This window comes from Papio anubis, chromosome 2, assembly GCF_008728515.1.
Source record: "Papio anubis isolate 15944 chromosome 2, Panubis1.0, whole genome shotgun sequence".
Classification (NCBI taxonomy): domain Eukaryota; kingdom Metazoa; phylum Chordata; class Mammalia; order Primates; family Cercopithecidae; genus Papio; species Papio anubis.
In genome coordinates this window covers 94,694,955-94,720,739 of record NC_044977.1, presented here as the reverse complement: position 1 = coordinate 94,720,739, position 25,785 = coordinate 94,694,955, and the positions used below count along the sequence as shown (strand labels likewise).

At 47.9% G+C, this 25,785-nt stretch overlaps 1 protein-coding gene across 5 annotated transcripts in view; it reads right to left on the bottom strand.

Annotated features, from left to right (window-relative positions):
- Positions 1 to 882: 882 nt before the first annotated feature.
- The window catches only part of FYCO1 (FYVE and coiled-coil domain autophagy adaptor 1), an 80,899-nt gene continuing 55,996 nt past the window's right edge, over positions 883 to 25,785 (bottom strand). For 4 of the 5 annotated variants that reach the window (XM_021934486.2, XM_021934484.2, XM_017955504.3 and 1 more), the window contains exons 15-18: positions 19,452 to 19,547; positions 14,084 to 14,294; positions 6,696 to 6,805; positions 883 to 4,866 (exon numbers count right to left, since the gene is read on the bottom strand). In XM_021934486.2, the coding sequence (XP_021790178.2) occupies positions 4,791 to 4,866; positions 6,696 to 6,805; positions 14,084 to 14,294; positions 19,452 to 19,547 (493 nt within the window). In that variant the 3' untranslated portion in view covers positions 883 to 4,790. The remainder of the gene's footprint in view (positions 4,867 to 6,695; positions 6,806 to 14,083; positions 14,295 to 19,451; positions 19,548 to 25,785) is intronic. The other variant, XM_021934487.2, reaches the window with a different exon arrangement.

Sequence of the window (25,785 nt, the reverse complement as noted above, 5' to 3'; positions counted from 1 at the left end):
CTGGGACTGACCCGTGAGGTCAATTCAGTGTTTTCTGAGTCCTTTCCTGCCTGGCATGTTGCTCGATGCTGCGGTGGGGAGGGAAGGGAGGAGGGAGATGAAGATAAAAATGAAGGAGAGAACCAGAGTTACAGAAAATGTGACTTCTTCCATGGAGTAAAAGATTGAAGCAGAGGTCAAACGAAAGTCTGGCAGCAGGAGAGGGCTGGCAGAGGAAGGGCAGTGAAAGGGCGGTGTGGGGAGGTGTTCTTTTGAGGCGCAGAGCACTCCGCGGACACAGCCCTGGTCATCCGTGGAGTGGCGGTGAGTGTGGGTGGGCTGCCCAGCCTGAGCTCAGTCCAACATCCAGCACTGACCAGGACACGCCCCTCTGGGCCTCTGTCCAGGCTCTTTGCTGACCCAGCCAGAGAAGGGTATGCGGGAGTGGGAGTGCTGACTTCTTCCTCTGCCAGCCATCTCGGCCTGGCAGTCTTGCCCAGCTTTGTACCTCATATTGACTAATCGTGGTTATAGGCCATCCATGATGCTTCTCCCCAGCCCCATTGTTCCGGTAAACTCAGAAGTCTGTTCTTTGTTCAAAATGCTCTGTGGGTGCCCTGGGAGATCTGGACATTTGAGCTGAGGGCTAGAAGCCCATAGGGCACAGCAGCATGGACTGAAAGACAGGCTGTCTCAGGCAGGTCTAAACACCACCCTCACAGCAGGCCGGAAGTAGCCAGGTGCCCGTCCACTTGGAAACTTCCCAGAACATCTGCTGGCTACAGTCCCCCTGAAAAGCCACCATAAAAGATGCTCTATTTCCCAGCAGCACAGCTCAACTCCAGCTCAGCTCTGGATAACTTTGTCATGCACTTTATATCCCCAAAAAATGAGAGACAAATGTCTAAATGTCATAGTGTTTATTTAAATCCTGAGGTTAAAAAATAAAGTATTTCCACATGGCATGGCAGACACTATAAAATAATATGCTTAGGGATACAAAAGTTTTCCACCCCCATTGTGCAGGTGGGGTGCTGGTGTTTGATGTGCTTCTAGATAATTCTTTGGCAGATAAGAATGAATTGGGGTCCCAGACCCACCATCCCGTAAGGCCACATGAATTGAGGATTAATCAATTAAAGTGCAATTCCAAATGTTAAGCCTTCCAAATGAGGCTTGGGAGTTGCTCTGCAGCCACCAGAGGCAGAGTGTCTCTGGATAACATACGTCAAGCAGCCTTTCTTTTTTTTTTCTTTTCTTTTTTTTTTTTAAATCAGAGATGCCTCCTAAAATTTCAAGATGTACTTTATTATTTTAAAAGTGCTTAAGAGGAAAGAGAGAATTATTAATTCAGTCTCTCCTGTTTCCTTGGAAGAAACGTAATGAAATGAGAACTTACGAAGGTTCCCCTACAAAGTGCTTTCTTGGTAAGTGTTTTGTAAACAAGAATGGCCGTCTCCATGGTCTTTGTGTACATGACCATCCTTGGTTCTCAGCATCATGAATGGCTTCTCTCTGCTTTAATTCCCAACACCTCTGAGCCAAGGACAGTTTCTTGGCCTAAAGAATTCTCACATGTAGAATCATGTGCACTTTAAAAAATGAAATCAGGTACACTTTTAAAAATGAAACTTCTTTAAAATTTCATCAGTGGACATCCAACCATATTACAAAACACAGGCTCTGTGATTTCATCCCCAAATGGGGATTTCCTTTCATTTGGGCCTGAAATAGTTTCACCACCTTAGACGATAATTTTAAAATTTCCAAAACACTATTTATTCTTGAGTTATATGATGTGGCTTTTCATTTCTATTTTCCAAACCCTGTGGAGTTTTTCAGTTCCCGTGTCTTTGCCTGCTCTTGGTCCAGCCCACCTGGAGTCCAGTGTGTTGAGGTCAAGCACTCTGTAGAGTCCACTTGGACCTGGAGGACACTTTGTGCCAAACGTGCCTCCTTGTTTGCGGCTAAGTACGTCTGACAGAGGTTGGCATGTTCTTGAAGGTGGTGAGTGGCTTCAGTGGCATGATGAAGAAGGCATCTGGTATCGATATGAAGACGTGACTGTTATGCAGAGAGATGAGCCATCAACGGGCTGCCCACCTGCCCCCCCCCCTTTTTTTTTTAAAGAGTGATCTGGGATCCCAAGGACGCTTCCTTCTGGCTGATTTCTAGTGTAATTCAGTCTAGCCAGGGCTAGCTACCACCTGCAGCAGTGCTTCTTCAATTGTTATTTGCATTTTTTAAAAAGTACCCCAGTCCTTAATTCTCAGTAAAGTTGGGAATCTGATTAAAATCAGAATAAAGCTATTTATAAAAGCCACTCTTAAATATGCCAAGATGTTCTGTAGCTGCAGAGAGCACAGCAAACTTGAGCTTGAACAGCAACCTAACAAAATACAAATGTCCACCCAGCACAAAAAATAAATTCTCTAATGAAACCACATAGTTAGGAAGTCACCTCGGGGCACGGGGCAGTCCTCCGAATGCAGCAAAGGCTTTCTTTGAACAATGGCAGTCAGCGCTGAAGGTGGTGTGCACGAGACACCCAGCTCTCCTGGAGGAGTGGTTCTGGGTAAGCTGCAACTGGTCTTCTGCTGTGGTGAGTGACATGTTCAGAAAGGACCTCAGATGGAATGTCCCGGGCCCCAAACCTGTCAGCTACTCAGTGAATGGTGGTTCTTGTTGCATATGGTGCCAATGACACTTCAGAAGGTCATCAGCTTGGCCAGAGTCTCCGCAGTATCCTCAGAAAGCTAAGCACTCAAAGATTCTAGATTGCTCTGAGTTCTCTTTCATTAGTTTCTTTCTTACAGTGAACAAGCTGACTCCTGATTATCTTTTGCAAGAGGCTGGATGGATTCAAAGTTAGCATGATTTGCTCTGAATCATCTCAGGCCATGTGGCATGCCTGTGAGGACAAACATGAGGCCAAGAAGAGTCGCTGGGGGCCTGGCCACTTCTATTCCAATATTAAACATGGTCAGAGCCTTGGCCAGGGGAAGATGATTGAGTACCTGATGGCTTTCTGCCGGAAGAGGCTGCTCCAAGAAAGCCAAATGCAAGAGGCCCAGCTTTTCTCTGGGTAACCTCTTTGAAAGGTTCTATTCCCCATTCCTTATGCCTTGCTTCAACTGACTGAAGTGCCCAACTCTCCTGTTTAAAGGTCTGAGTCCATTCCAGAAATGACTCCTTAGCTGTGGCCCCACAATAGTCCTCTTTGCTGGTGGTGAGGCTGTGGCTGCTGGTGTGTGGTGGGTTTGGGGTCTCTGTTGGACTTCGCCTGGAGTTCCTGACCCATTCTCAAGCCCTCAAAACCAGCCAGACCAGGGTTATGACAAAGAGAAACTTTGGGAAATGTGTGACTGGACTTGGGTCACAAGGCTAGCTGGAGGAATTGCTGGGCCCAGCTCTCAGATCCTCAGATAGCCTGCCTGGGGCTCTCTCCCCTCCAAAGTAGGACCTTTGTCAGATGCTCTGTTCACCCAGGGAAGAACCTGGGGCCTGACTGCGGGCAGCTGGTTCCATGAACAAGGAACAAAGAGCTGTCCAAGGTGAGCTATCTGTTGTTGGAGAAGAAAAGGACCACAAAGAACAGGGAAGATTAACTAATTCTTGTCTGGGAACAGGCAACAGGATCTCTCTGCCTCAAGGGGGGATGTCTCCTGGAGGTCAGGTGCGGGCTGAGCAGTGGGAAGTGGGCAAATGGGCTGTCGGGGAACCTGTCAGGAGGGGAGTGGGGCCCAGGGATCCATCATGCCTCTGTTTACTCTGTCACTTTGGTTTTTAAGTTATCAAAGACTTTTGTTAAGAAGGCCCCAATGTTTGAAAGTGGTTCTAATCCTGGCTATGATCATTAGTAAACACGTCTGCAGGCGGGGCAGAAGCTCTTATTTATAGAAACAAACGTGGGCCATCAGCTGAGGAGTAGCTCTAAAGCCAATGCACAAGCCTGCTCTGTGGTCACGACATCCACACTGGCTGGCATTTGGGCATTAGATGTAGTGTACACACAGCCACCGCAGGCCCCCAGTACGGTGGGTTTTGTTCTCGGATTATCTTTACTTCTGATTCTTAGGGCAATGCTTTGAGCTGTGGAGAGGCCTGGCTGAGTGAAGGGCTTTGAGGACAGAATCACCCGGACAAAAGGGCCAGGAAGAGAGTGCAGCTTAGAGGCCCCTCCAACACTGCTGAGTTCTGGAGCAGCCTCCAGCTTACTGGGGCAGTGAGGGACAAGAGCATGACTGGAGGAGGCTAGTCAGGATCTCAGGAGGGTTCCCTGGCACCCTGACTCACGCAATGGCTGTGTGCCTCCTCTTCCCGGGAGTACCTGAGGGCGTCACAGCCACAGGGCATGGCCAGGGCACCCAGCTCAGGTCTCCAAGATGCGGGACCCTGGTGGGGCAGGGCAGAAAATCTCTCCACAGGCAGAAGTTGGGATCACCCCTACCCGTGAAACTCTCCACAGGAGGCCTAGCGCCAACCGTGCTCCCAGGAGAGGCTGACGGTCTCCTGGGTGTTTAAACGTCTGGCAGAACATCCCTTTGGGTGTGAGAACAGCTGGGTCTCTACTTAATGGAAACATTGCCTGAGCCCTTCAAAGCCTTGGGGGCTAAGAGTGGCCAGTGCAGAGTGCTGAGCACAAAGTGCTCCCCGGACGCCGCCTCTGAGGGGCAGCCCAGGGTCCTCTCTTCCAGAGGGGCAGAGTTGATGATTTTGGAGCAGCTGACGTTTTAAAAAAATGCTTTATGTGACAGGTGAGGAAGAGTAGTGTTTCCTGTGGATGAAGTGAAGTTACCGAGGTGCTGAAGCTACAGGAAATCACTTCCATCGTAGATCACAGGCCGATCAACCGTCAAGTGATAAAATACCTTTTTAGAGACAAACCTGAAGAAAGAGAAATGGAAAAGGAGGGTGTTACCTGAGAGCTGAAAGTCTGAGGCGTGGCAGCTGCTGCTGAGGCCTCTGTGGTCTCTGCAGTGACCTGGTCGGGTGTGGGTGCTGGAGCCCCGTGCCCCATTTCCTGTCTGTCTAGTGGAGTTCTCTCCCTGTGAGGGTCAGGAGGTCTCGGGACATCACCGTGGACTCTCCTGAGGCTTGGGTACAGAAATGTCCTTTTGGTCACAGGCTGTGAATGTCACCTTCCTCACCTGGCTGCTCTGAAGCAGCTGGCGGTGGGGACTGCATAGTGTGTGTATGGGGGGCGTGAGGAGCAGGCAATGGGAGGAGGCATATGGCGGAGGCCAGCACGGATTTTTTCTGACTTGGCAGTTAACTCAGTTCTGACATCCATAGTTTGGAAATCTCAAGTAGGTTCCTGAGATGACCTCAAGGCCAGAGTTTATCATGGCACCACGGCCACCTCCAGGGGTAACTGGGAATCTGCTCAGGCTTGGGACGGTGCTCTGCCCTCATCATACCTCTCCTTGGTCTGTCCATCAGTCCACAGCGTGGCTGCCATTGCAGAGTAGGAAATGGAGACTCAACTAAGGGCCGTTGGGGGAAGAGCAGAGCTTGGGCCTGGTGGTCCCCAACCCATTCTCCTAACCACTGCCCTATCCTGTTCAAGAGGGGCTGGGGCTCATGTCCACTCTTGGGGTAGAGGGTGGCTACAAAGAGAGCTCTCTGGCCATGACAGGCCTATGCCATGAGGTCCTGCTAACTCCAGGGGTGCTTTCATTTCTGCTTGGGAGTGTAGGGAGGGGCAGGAGGGGGCGAGGTGGGAAGTTCATCTTCCAACCCCTCCTGTGGTGGGCACTCTTGGCCACAAGCCCTGGCAGTTCAAGGCCTGGAGGTGGTGAGGGGATGACATAGCTTTTCCCTAGTGTCCTGTCTAGTTATTCTGCTAAGAGCCAAGTACTCATGCTGGGGATGTGACCAGTAGCCCAGGACCTTGCTCAGAGAGGATGTGGCCAGAAACAGATTGGGCCGTGCTCTCTAGAGAGCCGGTTCCAGTGATGGGGTCTGTGCTGCAGCTGAAGACATAAACAGGGGCAGATGCCCAGCAGTCCTAACCACCCTTGTCCACATGATTGCTGCTCAGTCAATGCTGGTCCTCTCTCCGCTCCCCTCCTGCTGTCCCTCTGACCTCATCTCCCTATTCCCATTCTCCTGTCCAGCTTCTCTCCCATCTTTTAAACTATACACTTCTGAACCTTAGCTGGTTCTCAGAGTGCTTCCCAGAAATGGCACCTGCCGCTCCTGCCACACGGCCAGGGGCTTTGCGGTGTAGTCTCGGGCCTGCTTATCTCAAGCTCTGCTTTTATTCCTTCTTTTATTCCTTCCTTCTTTTATTCCTCCCTTTCTCGTTCATTCATTCATTCAGTCCTTCCATCGTATTTCCTGAGCCCCTTCTTTGGGCAGGGCAGTGGCAGGGTAGTGGGAATCATCAGAGAGAGGGAAAGGGCACCCTGGTTATTAAGAGTTCAGAATGGCCAGACCGCCTGTTTCAGATCCGGCTCCACTACTGGCTGTGTGACTTAAGAGTATCACTCCTCTACCCCTCAGCAGTGACATGGAGGGATTCTGCAAGCATGAGCCTGTGTGCCACAAAATCTCTAACAAACACTGGAACACCATGGCAGAGTGGTCAACAATCAAGAACGATTAATAATAAGTTACTGACAAATAATTTGTTTCGAGTGTCCACCTCTGCTCTTGAGAAGAGGTGGAAGAGAGGCCTGGAGACACGGAGCTGGTGTCTGAAGTGGCCCTACCTTGAGAAGGTATTGTCGAAGATAAGCATGTAGATGCCAGGCGTGCGAACCTTGAGCTGGCCCTGGATGTTCTCTTTGTGGGAGTTGCATCGGGTCGTGGGAATGAGGACCTGGGAGGGAAAGCAGATAGGCAAAAACATCACAGAGGCCGAGAGGGCCCTGGGCATCCTCGGGGAAGACCTTTATTTTGGGGGAGAAGGCTGAGTGTGTTGCCCGAGGTCACAGCTGAGTAGGGCCGGGGCTGGGACCAGCCCCAGTAGTGGCACAGTGCCATCCCACACCCCGAGGCTGTTGATGACTAGTGGCTATGAGTTTCTTCCAGAATCATGACCTGGTCAGCACCCTTAAGGAGTGATCCCCTAGCCTTGAACATAGAAGATGCTAGAACACTCCACGGGCTAAAGGAGAAGCCCTTTTCTGGCTTCAGGATAAGAAGCTTAGTCTAGGTGGGATCCACCTGTCCAGCTGTCTCCTGTTGGTCCTGGTGCTGCCCTTGGGTCTCACAGGACAGGCTGAGACCTCCTTCCAGATAACAACCTTCCAGGCACAAAGCTGCTGGGCTCACTCTCCTCCAGGCTCAACATCCCTGGCTCCACCTAGGCCTGTCTACTGGCTGTGCTTTGGCTGGTCCCTGTGCCCCAGGACCCTTTCATCTTCCTGTACCTGCGCCTCAGCCTCCTTTCTCACTTTCTGCCTTCCCTGAGAATGAGAAATGAGTCCCAGGAGACAGTGATATTGATTTTTTTCAGACGATTTTTGAAGGGCCTCACTGTCAGAGATAAAATCTGTGCAAAGGGTGCGTGCTGGACAGGGCCAGGGCTCCGGGGGAGGTCTTTGAATGGCTCACTTCTTCCCCACCAGGGCAGGCTCTTCAACCTACTTCCCAGCTAAGACATAGGCCTCATTTTAAAACTGAAAATATGCTAGGAGATAAGGCAGAGCCAGCCAACATTTTTTTTCCTTTTTTTTTCTGAGATGGAGTCTTACTCTGTTGCCCAGGCTGGAGTACAGTGGCATGATCTTGGCTCACTGCAATCTCTGCCTCCCAGGTTCAAGCAATTCTCCTGCCTCAGCCTCCCGAGAGTAGGGACTACAGGCGTCCACCACCATGCCCGGCTAATTTTTGTATTTGTAGTAGAGACGGAGTTTCACCATGTTGGCCAGGTTGGTATTGAACTCCTGACCTCAGGTGATTCGCCCGCCTCAGACTCCCAAAGTGCTGGGATTACAGGTGTGAGCCACCATGCCTGGCCAGAGCCACCAACATTTAACATTTCTTTTTTTTTCTTTTGAGATGGAGTCTCGCTCTCTCGCCCAGGCTGGAGTGCAGTGGCGCGATCTCGGCTCACTGCAACCTGTGCCTCCTGGGTTCAAGCAATTCTCCTGCCTCAGACTCCTGAGTAGCTAGGATTACAGGTGTACACCACCACACCCAGCTAATTTTTGTATTTTTAGTAGAGACAGTGTTTCACCATGTTGGCCAGGCTGGTCTCAAACTCCTGACCTCGTGATTCGCCCGCCTTGGCCTCCCAAAGTGCTGGGATTACAGGCATGATACACTGCACCCAGCCCTTAATTTTTTCTTTCTTTTTTTTTTTTTTAAAGAAGTGACTAGCACCTAGAGGATCTTGTCTTATAAAGTGTCCCTAAGCCTTCCATTTAAGACTGACTACACATAAATGGTTATATGGATCAGAAGGTCTACAGACGACGGAAGCAGCATCTTAGCAACTTTGAGTTCCTAATGAGGTAAACTTCCCCAGAAGTGACCATTTTTATTTTTTACAAAATAAAATGTAGCTTCTTTTTCAGAAATACAATTTTTATTACATTCAGTTTTTATTTTTTCCTATTAAACATTTTTAACTTGTACAAAATGACTGAATCCAAAATAGTTGTTAATATAAGGATGCGATTACTTTCTCAACTTAATCTTGAACACAGCTGCATATTTCTCAAAACTCTACATGTTCCCAAACTCTACACAGTTCCCAAAATGAAGCGAATTCCCACAAAGGGCTCTGCTCTCAGGAATCTTGTGGTTTAATGGCGATCACAAAGAAGAAAACATTCAATTACACTGGGGTGAGAGTCCCATGAGGGGAGAACTGGCAAGGGGTGCCATTCTAGCCTCTGGGTGGGAGGCAGGAGGCTGAATGCCAGGGGAGACTTCCTGGAAAAGGTGATGCTGAGTTAGGACAAGTTAGCCAGTGAGAAGGGGTCTGGCTGTTCCTGGCAGTGGAGACAACATATTTAAAGGCATGGGAGAATATCTAAGATTTACCCTCCCAGGACACAACAACAACAACAACAACAACAAAACAAAAAATAGAAAACATATGAAAGGACAGTTTTCAAGACACTGGTTATCAGGCAATGCAGGATAGTGATCCCTGAGAGACAGGAACAGGGTGAGCCCAACAACTGCCCTCACAAAGGAAGAGAGACAAAAAAAACAGATGGGGTAAAAGAAAATGAATACCAAGATGGCAGACTCAAACCTAACCTTAACAGCAATCACAGTAAGTGAAAATAGCTTAAACATTCCAATGAAAAGGCAGAGATTACCAGACTCTGCCCAACCCTATCATGCCTACAAGAAATGCAATTTAAATATAAAGATACAAATAGGTTAAAAGTAAATGGATGTAAACAAGATTATCAGGCTAGCATGCTAGCCAAAAGAATGCTGGCTTGACTGTATTAATATCACATAACATAGATTTTATATCAAAGAATATTACCGGGGATAATTTCATAATGATAAATATGTCAGTTCATTAAAAGGACAATAATCCTAAACATTTATGCCCTTAATGACAGAGCTTCAAAATACATGATGCAAAAAGTCATAGAACTGCAACGAGAGATGGACAAATTCACAATTATAGTTGGAGATTTCAATGTCTCTTTCTTAATAATTGATAGAATAAGTAGACAGGAACTCAATGAAGAAACAGAAGATGAACAACACCATCAACTAACTTGAACTAATTGGCATCTATAATAGAACATTCTGGCCGGGCACGGTGGCTCACGCCTATAATCCCAACACTTTGGGAGGCCGAGGTAGGTGGATCACCTGAGGTTGGGAGTTTGAAACCAACCTGGCCAACACAGCGAAACTCTATCTCTAATAAAAATACAAAAGTAGCTGGGCATGGTGGCGCTTGCCTGCAATCCCAGCTACTTGGGAGGCTGAGGCAGGAGAATCGCTTGAACCTGGGAGGCAGAAGTTGCAGTGAGCCAAGATCGCGCCATTGCACTCCAGCCTGGGCAACAGGAGTGAAACTGTCTCAAATAAAAAAAAAAAAGAACATTCCACCCCACAATAGCAGAAGGTACATCCTTTTCAAGTGCACTTGGAACGTTCACCCAGGTAGGTCACATTCTAGGCCAAGCTTGTCCAACCCGCGGCCCAGGAAGGCTTTGAATGCAGACCAACACAAATTTGTAAACTTTCTTAAAACATTATGAGTTGTTGTTGTTGTTGTTGTTGTTTTGTTTTGTTTTGTTTTTTAGCTCATCAGCTATTGTTAGTGTTAGTATATGTTATGTGTGGCCCAAGACAATTCTTCTTCCAATGTGGCCCAGGGAAGCCAAACGATTGGACACCTTTGTTCTAGGCCATTAAGAAAACACCTCTCAAACTTCAAAGGATTCAAGTTATACAAAGTATGTTCTAGGTCTACAATGGAATTAAATTAGAAATCAAGAGCAGATCTCTGGAAAATCTCAAAATATCTGAAAACTGAAAAACAAACTCAAACATGTGGATCAAAGAGAAATCAAAAGGGGAATCAAAAAGGCACAGAGGGAGATTGAGCGTTGTGTTCCTAACACAACAGTGTGCTTGCTCAGGCTGGCAGCTGGTGGTGGTGAGGGAGTACGACGGGCCCCTGACAAGCCTAGAGGGGACAAAGGTGTACAAAGAGTGTACACTGAGGGCCTGCTATACGTAGGCTCCGTGCTGCCTCTTCTGCACACGACATCTCATTTACTTCCATTAACATTCTATCACATTCTAGTTCCACCAGGGACTAAGGATCCTGGGAGGGTGAGGGGTTGGTTCTGTTTCTGTGATCCACAACCTAACAACTCTGGCCTGGTCTCAAACACAGCAACAAGGGTGTATGGAAAGGAGCTGCTGGAGGGGAAGGCTTGCTGTGTGCATGGCGATCTTGGTGTGCTCACCCTGCATACCCTCGCACCCACTACCTTGATTACAAGCAACATCAAGAGCTCCTTAAGGCAAGTCCCCTGAAGAGGACATGTTTAACATAGATTAATGTGTGTTCTTGAAAATGATACTCTTCATTTCTTTGAAACATCTTATTCTGTAGCCTTTTCATTCATTCCAGCTGTTTTGCATTCATTCCATTCACATGAAACATCTAGAATCAGCAGATTCACAAAATAGATCCATGGTTGCTGGGGGCAGAGGTTGGGGAGTGACTGCTAATGGGCACAGAATTTCTTTTTTGGAGTGATGAAAAGAATCTAAAATTAGACCGTGGTAATGGTGGTACAACTCTGTGAATATACTAAAAACCATTAAACTGTAGATTTCAAGTCAGTGAATTATATCTTAATAAAGCTAAAAAACAAAGTCAAGTGTCCTTGCTGTCAGCTGATTCCTCCTCTGACTCCCTCTGGAGCCCACCCCAGCAGGCCACTGAGCTTCTCTGGCCAAAGACGGATCTTCTGCTCAGAGAGAGGACAGGGTCTGGATCCAGTTCTCTGCTTTGTCCTTGGGCCTCAGGCCAGCGGTGTGTACACTGGTAACCTGGTTCATAATTTCTTTCACCAAGTGCCTCACCTAGATTCACAATCTCTAATCTCAGTGTCAAGTCCATGACTATAATGGAGGAAGTGGGTCTGGAGAGAGGGTGGCACAGGGTGGCGAGTATCTGACAGGCACCCCTAGAGATGGGGCTGGCCTTCTGTGCTTTTCCATCTACTGGATGCTTCTCCTCAAGCGCACAGGCCCCTCGCCTCACCTCACAGTGCTGCTCCTGGTTTCCTCCACTGTGGCCTTCACCATCACCCAGGGGTCTCCTTTCCTCATCTCTGTTCCCCAGGCTGGGCGAGGCACCCTTCGCAGGGGTACCCACAGTGCCCGCCAACCCCTGTCATGAAGTCACCTGGAATCACAAGTATCTATTGATTAGAGTCTCTCTCCGACTATGCAGTGAGCTTCCTTCATCTCTCTCTATCCCCTGCGGGCCCTACAGTCCAGTATACAGCAGACACCCAATAAATGGTTGCAAATACACAGCATAGTTCCTTGTGTCTATACCTCCGTAATCATGAGGTCTGAGTGCTGCCATTTGCACTGTACCTGTCATTTCCTCGAAGGCCCAGGCTGGTCAGGAGAGCAGCCGGGGAGTCCCCGGGATAGATATTGAGGGCACATGTGTGGAAACAGGCTACCCTGGCCACGGTCTCTTTGGGGGACCTCAGGCAGAGATAATAGCCACCCCCATCTGTGGCTGGTGACAGTGGCCTGTGAAGGCAGAGGAGCACCTGAGCATCCTGTACACGGGCCCCTTCTGCCCCCTGGTGTCACTGTGGGGAAAGGCAATGGGGCCCCCTGGCAGTTAGAGATGAGGAAGGCTCAGTAGGTCCCCAAGTTCCTGATTCCTGGTAGAGCCACACAGGAACCCCAGGCTCCTGAGGACTCGGTGGGCAGGGACTGAGCAAGGGGAGAGGCCTACAGCCCAGTCACGTGTGGGCAGGCAAAACAGCGAAGGCCTGGATGCCTGATTTCGTCCTTTCCCTCCTTGCCACAAACACTCACGGTGTCTGGTCTGGGTGAATTCAGGATGGGGGCCTGGTAGGTCTGGGGAATGTGATGGTGAGTGGCAAGGGCAGCTCTTGGCAGTGCTGCCGTTTGTTAGTGTGGAGCTGACAGGCATGTTGGCTGTGCCAGGACCTCCTGGGCGGAGGCTCAGAACTGCTCAAGAAGGAAGGGCTCCAGAGGTAGGTATGAGGAGCTGGCTACAAGCCCCAAAAGAATAAGATGGGCAGAGCAGTTTTAAATAAGACAGAATATGAGACTCCAATAAACAAGGCCAACCCAAGGGAGCAGAGTTACATTTTGAGAGTGAGTCTGAAAAGCAGAGAAATGACAAAAGCGATCCCTGCAATGAGCAGATTCCAACAGGGCAGGGTGGCAGGAGAGCAAACCCAAACGGGTGCACATTCCTCTATGGGATGCCAGCATCAGAGCAGGAACTGCTGTGTGGCCCTCCTAGCTGGGCTCTCCTGCTCTGGGCCTTCCTCATCCCTCAACCTCAAGCCCCTCGAGGGCACCCAGTAGACCAAACACAAGGGACTAATAGATGTTTCTGCAAAGACTTCACAGAATTCTTGTTTCACATGACTTTAGCTTGCTTTTCCCTATCTTGATCCTTGCAATTCTTGCAAAATGGAGATTTCTGCAGTCGTATTCCCAGGCTAGGATCCACCTTCAGCTCCAGTCCAGCAGGCCCAACCGCTTTTACGATTTCTTCCACTCAGAATGATTCAAATGGAACTTGTGTTTCCATCCAAACCGTCTCTCCCTCCCATATCCCTCTATACCCTTTCTCTGTAGAGATGCAGGCATCGAATTCAGACCTCAGGCATGGGTCTCCCTCCTTCTTGCCCCGTACTGAATCAGCCACCCATGGACCCCTGCCCAACCTCTGTCCCTGTGGTCTGGATTCCACCCCATCCTTTCCACTCTGGTTTCAACTCCCTGATCTACACCAGTGGTTCTCAATCTACACCAGTGGCTGCTCATTGGAATCACTTGGAGATGTCTGGATCCCACACCTAGAGATTCTAATTTGCAGCCAAGGTTGAGAACTACAGTCCAGGCACTGTCAACATTCCATGCCTAGAATGTCTTAGGAATTTATAAACTGGTACCCGCCACCAAGATTTCAAGCTCGACCACCCAAGTGACATTGGTGTTGTCTCTACTGACACCCTTCCAGGTGGGATGCACCCTAAGCTAAAAACTAGAGGAAGACAGGTCACCACCTCCCAAGGTGACCCATTCCTGCTTTGCATAGCTCTATCAGAAAATGATCCTTAAATTGAGTCATATGTCTGTATTCCTCTTTCACCTACCCATCTATCCCAAGGGCAGACTGTACCTGTTTGACACAGGTGTGACCTTCAGACATTTGAAAACAGCTTTCCAGAACCTCTGGGTCTTTCCCTCCCCAAACTGGACAAGGCCCAGGTGCTCTGCCTTCTCTGCATGACACGGCCCAGAACATTCCAGGTGAAGCCTGCCCAGCAGAGGGTAGGATGGCCACTGCCCTGCTTTGGGAAAGGCCTGCCCAAGTACCCAGATGTGTGTGTAAGGAGCCCACAGGCAGGGAGCCCAGCCTTACCTTACACTGATCCAGCGGTGTGTCCTCGGCCTCCTGGAAGACCACGCTGAAAGAGATGCTCTTGGGGTCAGAGGAGAAGACCCAGCTGATGGTGAGGCCTGCTTCGGCCACAGTGATGGGGATCAGGCTGTAGGTGCTGGACCTCACAAACAGCTCCCTGCTACCCTCCCCGAAGCTGGCAATCTCATCCACTGTGAGGGGTACTTTGATCCTAAAATAAAAATACAGAGCGGGATCTGATTGATTGGGCAAAGTGTTTGTGTCCACTGGCCAGGTTATCCATGGCTCAGAGGTGGCTGGAGACTTCTTGAGAGGATAAGCCCTGGGTAACCCTGGCCAACATGCTTAATTACGGGATGGCCAGTTCACTCCAACAAATGTTTCCTGAGCGCTTACTACATGCCTGGCATGGTTCTAGGCATGGAGGACACAGCAGTAAAAGATACAGATGACGTATTTGCCTGTGTGGAGCTGAAAGCCCATGGGAACTAAGGAACTGAGGATGGCCTGACCTGCTCCACTGCCCTCATGGACAGGAAGAGAGTGCCGAGGCGCAGCTTTCTGCTGCTCTCCTGAAGCTGCCCTGCTGCTCAGCCGTCTGTTTTCTCTCTGCCATTTCTCCTTCCAATTCCCTGCCTCACCCTTTCACCTAATTAGCACAAGCCTCCCAGCCTTTCAATATAGTCCATCTTCTCAGCTGCATCTGGCATCCATTGTAAGATTCCACATGGAAACCCTGACCTTTCCTCAAATGCCAACATCCCATACTCTTTATAATGTAGGGGTGATGCAAGTAATACAATGGTTTTGGGGAGAAAAGCTTGTTCTTACTCTCCCTGGGTAAAAAGCTCCTTCAAGAAGTTTGCAGGGTTCCTTGACAGTGAGTTCCTCTGTTTTTGGGGTTCTGTGCTGGACTCAGAGTATTATGTGAAGAATGTGAGGTTAGGGGCCAAGGGACCTGCCTCACTGCATCCCAGCTGCAGGGCTTACCCTCTCATAAACCTCAGTTTCCTCATCTGCCAAACAGGGGCAACCATGCCTGCCTCAGGACTGCTGCAAGGACTAGATTACAAGATGAACCTGAGAAGCTTGCTCCTCGGGGACCCTTCCAGGCCGAGTGGCGCCCCTCCTACACTGTGCAACTCTGGAGGCAGTTAGGTTAGCTCACGGTCATGGAGGCAGGACCTCCAGTGCAGAGCTGCAACTTAGGAGCAGTGTGGCCTTGGGTGAATCACTCACTGATTTTGAGCCTCAGTTTCTCAACTGTGAAATGGGAAGGTGGCAACCATCATAGGCCATGCCCTGTGCTCAGCAATTTTGCATGTTACTACAGTAGCTCCACGAGGAAGGCATGACTGTTGCCATTCTGTAAAAGAGGAAACTAAGATTCTAAAAGATTAAGAAATTCAATCCAGGCTCGCACAGGTCTGAGGCAAAGCCATCATCTTCCTACCATACCAAACTGCCTTTTGTGGAGAAAATGTATTACTATCCCCTTTAACACAGGGGAGGGAACTAAGTTCAAAAAGGTTAGGTAACTTGCCCAACACTGCCCAGCAAGTGGTGGTGCTGAGGGCTCATTTGCCTCCAAAGCTGTGGAGATGAATGGACAGACTCCCCAAAGCTAACGAGAAGGTAAGAAATGATGAAAAACCAGCATGCTTTAAAGAACAGCTCCAATACTCACCTTTGTGAGAATTCAATTCAATGCAATACTTCTCCATGTGTTAAATTTTATTTCTAATTAAGACCCCTCGACCAGTATTTACAATTTTCAAGAATCTGAGGGCAGGCGTGGGGGTCCATTCTGGAACAGACATCTTTCTCGTAATGTGGAAATCTTACCATATTACCATGTAAAAAGTCACTTACCCTGACATAATGTCCCATTAATGCTGGAGCATTTTATAATTTTATGCTCCAGAATTCTCCCCTGGCACCCAGGTATTTGGATTGTGCCTCAATCATCTATTCTACACATCATCTATTCAGCAACAAGGACAATACTCAGCCTCTCCAAAGGAGATCTTAACAAAAAAAATCAAGGGTTTGCTCAAATATAATATAATCTTAAGATGCCTATTGTCTATAAGGCTCATGTCACAAATGTGAATTCCACTGAGTGACCTCAGAAATTCCAGTTTACATGAGTCAAAGGGTACCAACACATGTGCAGTGTTCTGAGATAATCCCAACCTTTAACATGTTTTCAGATGCTCTCACGATGTGGTTGCTAATCCTTAGCTTGCTGTCACTCTCTTTGAAAGAGGCAGAAGAAAATAACTTTCAAGGTGTTGTCATTCTCCTCGCATTTTATTCCCACGTCCAGCCGACCTATTCTCGGTACTATCCTATTCTCCTCCAGGATATGCCTTGGATCTGTGTGTTCTAATTACTTATAAATCTCATAACTTTCCTCATCCCTTTACTTGAGGGTAGGTTTTTTACAAGTTTTATTATAAATGATTTCAAACATTTCCTTGTTCTTTCCCATTAAATGCCACTAAAAAACCTGAAAATGATTCAGCAGTTGTAGTAAAAGTGAAGGGCAGGAGAAGGAAGGCGGACTGATTAAGGACCCCCAGAATATGAGGAAAATCACAACAGCTGAGCGTCTCTGAGCCCCCCACCTACACATATTAGAAAACCACTTGTTATCCTAAGAGCCTGGAAAATCACAGTGTGCATGAGGAAAGACAATCAACAGAAGCCGACACTGACATCAATCAGATGCTGGAGTTATCTGTCAAGGCTTTTGAAGGAGTCATCAAAAAAATGCTTCAATAACAATTTTAAATGTTCTTGAAACAATAAAAAAGTGGAAAACTCACACTAAAGAAACAGAAGATATAAAAAAGAACCAAATGGAAATTTTAGATCTAAATAATTACAATAACCAAAAAAAAAAAAAAAAAAATCACTGGACACTCAATAGCTGAATAAAGATGACAGTTATACTTGAAGAGAGAAAAACAGAAATTCCTCAATCTGAACAACACAGGGAAAAGAGAATTGGGGGCGGGGTGCAAGGAAAAAGAACAGAGCCTCAGGGACCTGCAAGACAAGGACGAAATATCTCACATTTGTATTACTGGAGTCCCAAATGGAGAGGGAAAATAGAGTACATCTGAAAAACTATTCAAAGAAATGATGGCTATAAACTTCCCAAATATGGTGACAGATATAAGCCTAGAGATTCAAGAGCTGGGTGTACCCCAAATAGGAAAAACCCAAAGAAATTCATGCCAAGACCCATTATAGTTCAACTTCTAAGAACAAAAGACAAAGAAAAAACTTGAAAGCAGGCAAAGAGAAATAACTTATTATCTACAGGAGAATACCAGTTTGAATGCTAGGGGATTTCTCATCTAAAACCATGGAGGCCAGAGGGAAGCAGCAGCACACTTATTTCAAATGCTGAAAGAAAAAAACTATCAATTCTATACTTGGCAAAACATCCTTTAGATAGTTTGTGAAATCCAGCAGGGTGTGAAAAAGAATTATATACCACAGCCAGTGGGATCTATCCCAGGTATGCAAGGTTGGTTTGATATATGAAAGTCAGTCAATGCAATCCATCATATCAACAGGCTAAGGAAGAAAAAGTCTATGATCTTATCAATTGATGTAGAAAAAAGATCTGGCAAAATTCAACAGCCATTCTCGACCACCCAAGTTCTCTTTTACTATTTCTAATTGTCACTGCTGTAAGTAGCATGCAAGGGACATTTTGGTAGCTTTATCTTTGCACATCCAGTCATTATTTCCTCAGGATAAATTCCCAGACATAGGCCCATTGCATCAAAGAGAAAATGCAATTCTTGAACTTTTGGTACATCCTGCAGCCAAGCTGTTCTCCAGAAAGGGTAGCCCTGACATTTCATACTCCCCCAGCATCAACAGCTTGTGAGTGAGCTAGCTATTTAATTCTTCCTGCTTGGTCTGCCCCATAATTCAATATAGTGTTTGTCCAAGTGTGGTCCAAGGTCACCTGAGGACTGGTGGAATAGATCATTCTCTCACGACCACATCTGACCCTTCAGGAAATTCTGTCTTCACCACCTTCAAAATAGGTCCAGAATTTGCCCTGGCTCTGCCCTCTCTGCCAACACTTGGTCCAAGGAACGAGCATTCCTCTAATATCCTTTCAACTGGTCTCCCCACTTTTGCTCTTGTCCTCCATCATCTATTCTCCACATGGCAACCAGCACAATTCTTTTTCAAATGTAAATTAGATTAAGTCACTCTTAATGCTACACACCTCATTTCGGGGTCCCATTTCCCTCAGATTCAAAGTCAAAGTCTTTACAATGGCCAACAAGACCCTATGTGCTGGGACCCTCATTTCCACTCTGACTCCACCTCCTGGTTCTCTCTGCTGCAGGCACGCTGGCCCTTTTCTCGGCCCCTCAACATGCCACGCACCATCCCGTCGCAGGGCCTTTGTGCTGCCTGTTCCCTCTGCCTGAAATGCTATACCCATAGATAGAAGCCTGGCAACTCCTTCACTTCCTTCAAGTCTTATCTTCTTACTGTCACTCTATTTAAAATGGCAAATTCCCCTTCCCTGTTATCCTACTTTATCTTTTCCCATAGCAAGCACCACCTTGTAACATTTATACAATATTGACTTATTTAATTATGTTGACAGTTTGTCATCTGTCAACCCCTGCTGGAATGTAAGCTTGATAAGGGCGAGGGGTGAGCCTTTGTTGGTTTTATTTACTGACATGCTCTAAGCACCTAAAATAGTACCTGGCACATTGTGATAATGAATAAATATCTCTGAATGAGTGACTGAATCTATTCAATGACAGTCATGCAGCCACTGGATACAACACTGGAGAACTCGATGATGTGGGAAAATACTCATGCTATAGCAAGTTTTAAAATACTGCAAAAGAAGATTTAGAATATTTGTTTGTGTCAAAAATTATATGTATATAGGTATATTAAAAAGACTGGAAGGCTATATGCCAAAATGTTTTACTTATCTCTATTTTCCTAATTTTTTACAATGAAAGTGTATTGCTCATACAATAAAAAAATTAACAAAGTTAATTTGAAAAAAGAACATGAGGTGTGGGAGGAATATTATAAAGGGGCACAGGGAACTTCCCAGGGTGAGGAAACTGTTCTATATCTTAATTGTGGTAGTGATTACACTGTATCATTCATGAGAATTCAAGCACTGTATACGTGCTTGAATTTTAATGTATATAAGCTATACCTGAAAAAAAAGAATAAACGAAGCCCCACTGGTATTAAGTTAGAGCCCCCGGGGTGGTCCCCAGCGCCAGCACTGGAGTGGCCATTACTCCTCCCAACGCCACACCTGGAGAGGGCCCAGGCGGCAGCTGCCACTTACATGAGTTCTCCAGACTTCAGCAGGCAGATTTCCGCATCCTGCCCCACGGGCATGTCTTCAGTGTCCTCAGGCGTTAGCGAGGTTGATGTAGTGTCCCTGAAATGTCACCAACGAGAACACAGTCATTTAGCTATCAACACACAGGGCCTCACATCCTGGGGTCCGCAGTCTTGGAGTCACAGGCAGCCAAATCCAGATGCATGGGGGATCCTTTAATCACAGAGGCCATGACAGAGACCCCGGCAGATTTTGTGGGTAGATGGAGGGCTGCAGGGGCAAGGGCCAAGCAGGTGGACAAGGAGAAGACAATAGGGCTACAGCAGTTTCCCTGGAGCAGCTGTAGGGAAGAGACCTCCTGCTATAGGAAGGGTGAGCAGAAACACAAATCAACCACTCTCCTAGCCCACGCCAGCAGAGCCACTGCCACGGGACCAAGGTACCAGCACCACTGGGTCCTGCCTCCTCAGTGCCAGTGCACGACTAGAGAAGCCTCTGGCCTATCCCTGGGGCACAAGAACGGCACCCAGGGGAGGTTTTTAACACCTTCTGAATTATGGATTCTTAGAACATATTGGCAGATTGCAGTCCCTGCACTTCACTGATGGGGACACAGAGGCCCAGGCAGTTCCTCCGAGGCAGAGCTGGAGCCAGAACTAGATACCCTGACTGCAACTTAGTGCTTTCCCTGTGGGGCCCCAGGTCCAGCTCAGCCAGGGGCTTATACAATCTCAGGTGCCTCAGAGCCCAACCAGCTCCACTCCCTCGTTCTGCCAAAGAGGAAACCTAGGTCCAGAAAAGAAAAAATGGCTTTGTCCTCATGTGAAGGCATCAGTGAGGAAGATCTGCCACTCAGTGTGGCTTCTTTTTAAACTGCTGCAACAATCTGTGCTCTTCCAGGAGCTGAATGCCACCAGCCCTGAGCAGTGGGGCTCCCTCTAGCTGAGGTCTCTGTGGCCCTAAGGGCAGGGGATGTGGTATGACTGTGGTGGGGTCCACTGTGGTTCCAGCTTCAGCATTGTGACTGTATGACTCATGGTGAGCTCTTTCCTCCTGAGACCCCAGTTTTCCTTCTCTAAATGGAAGCAAATGGAACCAGATGGACTCTGGGCTCTGAGGGCTTGAAAAGGCTGTAAGTTTTAAAGGACTCAGAGGTAGCATCTTGCAAGCCCACTGGTTGAGAAAGAGATGGGCTTGCTCTGGTCAGCAGCTTCCTGCCCGCAGCCTCTGGCTCTTCTCAGGGAAAGTGCAGGAAGAACGCAGGCTGCAGCACCTGCTGCCACCGGGGGCATGCCTTGTCACTCTGGCATTTATTTTTCTTCCTGGCCCCAACCCCCTATCTTCCTCCTTGCCTAACACCTCCTTCTTTTTGCTTTTCCAGCCGCTGGCTTCTAGGTCCCCACTCCCTCACCCTGGGACAAACAGAAACAGGGAACATCAGTGCAAGAAGCTGCTCAAGGAGCCAGCTCGTGCAGTCACCCACTTGACAGCAGGGAAGCAGAAGTCCAGAGGAGACAGGCCAGGGTCACTCAGGCCTGCTTGTTTTCATCCTTGTCCAAGGTGCAAATACCATAAATGAGATAAAGAAATAAAGTAGAATCAGAGAGACTCTGAAAGCTGTACTTGGTTCTCCCAATTTTCTTGCATTCAGGATAAAAGATGTTCTAATCTATGATTCCTTCTCTTCCTCCATCACCCTCCTCCCTGATCACAGTGATGACAGACAATGCCTGGTTACCTGTAAGCAGATGATTCACAGAGCAGGTTTCCCAGACCCTTGCTGGCCCCGGCGGATTCCCTGCATGAGTGAGGTGGGAGTGGGACAGGTGGGTGATGCAGTCTCAAAGGTAACAATTAGGGCAGAGGGCTTTCTTTTCAATAGGTTTTCACACTGTAGGTCATGACCCATTTAGTGGGCTGTGAATCAATTTAGGAGGTTATGACCAACATTAAAAGAAATAGAATAAAATAGAAAATACAATAGTATATTGCATGTTGTGAGGATAAGTATTTATGAGGCTCTTGGGTTTTGTTTGTTTGTTTGTTTTTGAGACGGAGTTTTGCTCTGTCGCCAGGCTGGAGTGCTGTGGCACGATCTTGGCTCACTGCAACATCCAACTCCCCAGTTCAAGCGATTCTCTTGCCTCAGCCTTCCAAATAGCTGGGATTACAGGCATGCACCACCACACCCAGCTAAGTTTTGTATTTTTAGTAGAGACCGGGTTTCACCATGTTGACCAGGATGGTCTCAATCTCCTGACCACATGATCGGCCCACCTCAGCCTTCCAAAGTGCTGGGGTTACAGGCATGAGCCACTGCGGCCAGCCTCGAGGCTCTTGTTTTGACCGTATGTGTACACACATGCACACTAGGCAGCCATGCAAAATGTATTTCTTACCGTGAGATACTGTAGAAAATGTTCAAGCAACTCAGAGGATGTCAAGCGATTTAAGAGCTTGAGAAAGGACGGTAACCAAAGCATGACCACTAGAGGGCACCCCACCTCCCACCAGAGCTGCTTCCGTTCCTTGCTATGGAGGCAGTCTCAGCGAAGATACCAGATACTCACTGCCCACGTGGCCTTCCTCCTTCCCTTGCTCTGGTCATGGCAGCCTACTGCTAGCTTGGCTGACGGCATTACACCCTTTCAGTCTGAGTTTTTGTCTGGAGCCAGTGGTCAGCTGAGATCAATATCTCTCGAACACACACGTTCCAGTCCGTCAACTTGTCTGTCCCTTTGTGGGTGCCATCCTGGCATTCCTGGGCAGCCTGCTGTGCGCACAGCCCATGCCCAGTGAATGTCTACATTATTTGCCTCAGAGTAAGGTTTTCTTCTGTCCCAAATGCTCCCAAAGGAGGACATACCCAAGGCTCCGCATTAGAAGCGAGTCAGAATAAAGTGGTGAGCACAAACCAGGCGGCCCCTGGCACTGCAGTCCTGGAGTCCACACCTCTCTGAGTCATGGTGGAGCCCCTCCAGCTTGGTCTCTACAAATGGGAGTCTATAGTCCTTCCCTGTCACGAATCAAATGGCCTCGGCCTGTTTGTTGTGTAATTACTGCACAACTTTAATCCTGCAGACTGCCTGCGGTACAGGTCGGCTTGTTTAGAAACTAGAGGAGTGAGGAAGGGATGCCTGGAAAATCCCTATGGCCCAAGGTGCCTTGCTGCCAATCTGCCCCAGGGGGCGCCATCTCCCATCAGCCTCGCTAAGCCCCGCAGAGTGAGAAGTGTTGCTTTTCCTGATTACACAGGCTCCTATCCTCCCTCTGGTCAGCCTCCATCTGCGAACAGTCTCCTCTGAAATGGAGATGTCTTCAGTTTAGAACTGCACTCTTCAATACAGTAGCCACTAGCCACATGTGGCTATATAAACTTAAATTAATCAGATAAATTAAACTAAAAATGTGGCTGCCTGGTTGCACTAGCCACATTTCAAGTGCTCAATTATCACATGGACTGGTGGCCACTGTGTTGGGCAGTGCAGGTGCAGCACAGGTCTCTCACAGCAGAAGGCTCTACTGAACAGTGCAGGTTTGGAAGGTTGGGCTGAACCACACCACACACATCCTATTCAGTCTGCGATCTGGGGGCATATTTTAGTTTTGCTATCAAATTATTATTATTGTATTAACTTGATTTTACTTTGCTAATCCATTGCTTATAAATTCCTAGTGTTAGAGTAGGTAGCTAGGCAGGCATGAGCAGGGCAGGAGAGGGCCCCCCTCCCCCAGGAATGTCAGGTGACTGTCAAGTAATGGTCAGGCAATTGTTAAGCTGTCTCTGTAAAATAACTGGTTGCAGCCAGAGCCAGAGAAAGAGTCTCCCAATAGATAGAAAACATCTGAAGCGGGTAATCAGCAGCTTCCTAAGATCTCAGGAGTTGGGCGAGTGGGCTCAAGCATGCACATTAAGAGGCAAAATGGCAGAGTTTAACCGGTATATGAACTTCCTCTAGAAACGACTGATAAGGGAAAATACCTCAAGTGAGCATGCATAGACCTCCAGTAAACACACTGAGCATGCAGCCCCTCCCAAGTGCTGGCAAGCCACCACGCCTGCAGACAGCCTGCTCCAAGGAAAGAGTCGGGGGAGAAGAAACACAAACCCTGGAACCATGCCAATGTATAAAACCTCAAGTCAAGGGCCCAACGGGGCACTTGGATCTCTCAGGTCACCTGCTTGGCTCTCTTCCAAGTATACTTTACTTCCATTTGTTCCTGCTCTAAAACTTTTTAATAAACCTTCACTCCTGCGCTAAAACTTGCCTCAGTTTCCCCCTCTGCCTTAAACCTACCTCTGCCCCTCGACCAAATTCTTTCCTCCAAGGAGGCAAGACTCGAGTTGCTGCAGACCCGTATGGATTTGCTGTTGCTAACATACTTTGGTGCCACGTGACTCAGACACATTCTCTAGTGGTAAGACACTTCTATAACCCACCTTCTTCTGCTGGAGGTAGTCAAACCCTGTATCCGGTTTCCTTCTCCTGCTCTCCTGCCTATAGAAAAACTGTTCCTCCAGAACAATTCCTCCCAGCTATAGTGGCTTTGCTCCCGCCAGTTGATCTCTCAGCTCATCCTGGTGGCTTGCAGGGGTACAGGTCTGCTGGTTATGTTGCCCAGGCTGGCCTCAAACTCCTGGGCTTCAAATGATCCTTTCATCTTAGCCTCCTGAGTACTGGGACTATAGGTGCCCACTGCCATGCCTGGCTGGTTAGGTTACTTTTCTGTGGATCACAGCCCATCATTCACCAATGCCTTGCCAACAGCAGTAAATGTCTCATCCCTGGATCCTGGAACTGATAACTTAACAGCTCTGTCAGGTCTTCAGGTAAGGAGAGCAGGCCAACAGTCTGACTTCCAAGATAAATCTGCAGCAGGTATGTCTGCCACTTCCCTTTTACTCTTCCCTCAATTTTATTTAGAAAATGTTTAGGTATTTCTGGGGAAATCTAAGACATATATGATTGGGTTCCCACCCTTAGCAAGTTTAAAGTTTTGTTTCAAATAAAAGTAATGCCCTTAAAACAATTAACACTACAAATTGCCAGGTAGTAAAAGGCGCTTTGTACAGCGATTAAAATAAAATTTTATCCCCAAACCTGCGAGTGGCTCAGCCCCTCAAATATAGGTGCAAGTCTTTTGTACTATAGAGAAGTTTCTATTAAAGAATGGCCATGATAAACAAGCCATGCTTTCTCAAATACACATATCCCCATATTGACACGTACACACAGCCATGGAGGGCCCCAGGTGCTGGTTTGTTTTTCCTCATGGAGTAGAAAGGGTTGCTGAGAAGAGCACGGCCAAGGGTGCTTGACAAGGCTCAGGCCATTCTAACACTGCCCTGTGGACCTGTCTTGAATGGCATGGTTGGCTCGTCCCTGGGTAAAACTCAGCTCTCAAAGCTGAAAGATTCCTAAATGTCAGGCAGGGTTACTTTAAATTGCCACCCTGCCTTGAAAGGTCTCTTTCAGGAAGACAGGTGCATATTTGGCTCAGTCTGTTCTATTCATTTGTCTACCATTCCCTACATCCATCTGTCCATCGGTGTGTAGTCTATGTGGCCTCATGGTTCATGCCCATAAGGAACACCTCACTCATTTGTACCAGTTTGGTAGAAAGGACAGTCTGAACGAATTCATTAAAAAAAATGCCTGCACACCTATTAGAGCTCTTCAGATCTTTTTCCGGGCCCCCTGGCATAGCTCCATACTCAGAGCAGGGCAGGAAGCACTGGCTTTGCAGCCTGACAGTCCTGGGTGACTGCTGGGGATGTGTGTTCTTGGGCAAGTGGGTTAACCTCTCTAGTCTTCAGTTTGCCTATCTGTAAGTGACTAGGATTAGATGGCTGTACATAGAAGCATCCAGCATAGGGCCAGGCTTGTGGTAGAACTGAGTGTTAGTCTCTGGATCCTGAGGTTGCTCCTGGTCCGTGCTCCCAATGCTTGACATTTGCCCTTAGGAAGAGCCACATGAGGTTTGCCTAGGAGGTGGGAGAGAGCAAAAGCATTGGAGAGAAGCAACCTGAATGGTAGTGCAGAGCCAGAGAAGGGAGGCCAGGCACCTCCACAGGAGGGCAGCTGCTTCTGGGAAAGCAGACATTGGAGTACATGCCTCTCCCTAGTACCCTCTCCACGAGGAGGCACTGGGGCATGTGACCCAGGCTGACATGCCTCTAATTCCTGCCTTCCAGCGGTATTTCCCAGAAGGGTTAGTAATGTTAGATCATGGAGACTGACAACTAGAACTGTACTGAGATCAAAGTAGTCAACATCTAGGGAATTCCAGGAGTAGAGAGGGCAGCCCAAGGAAACCAGATGATTCCAGCCAGGCT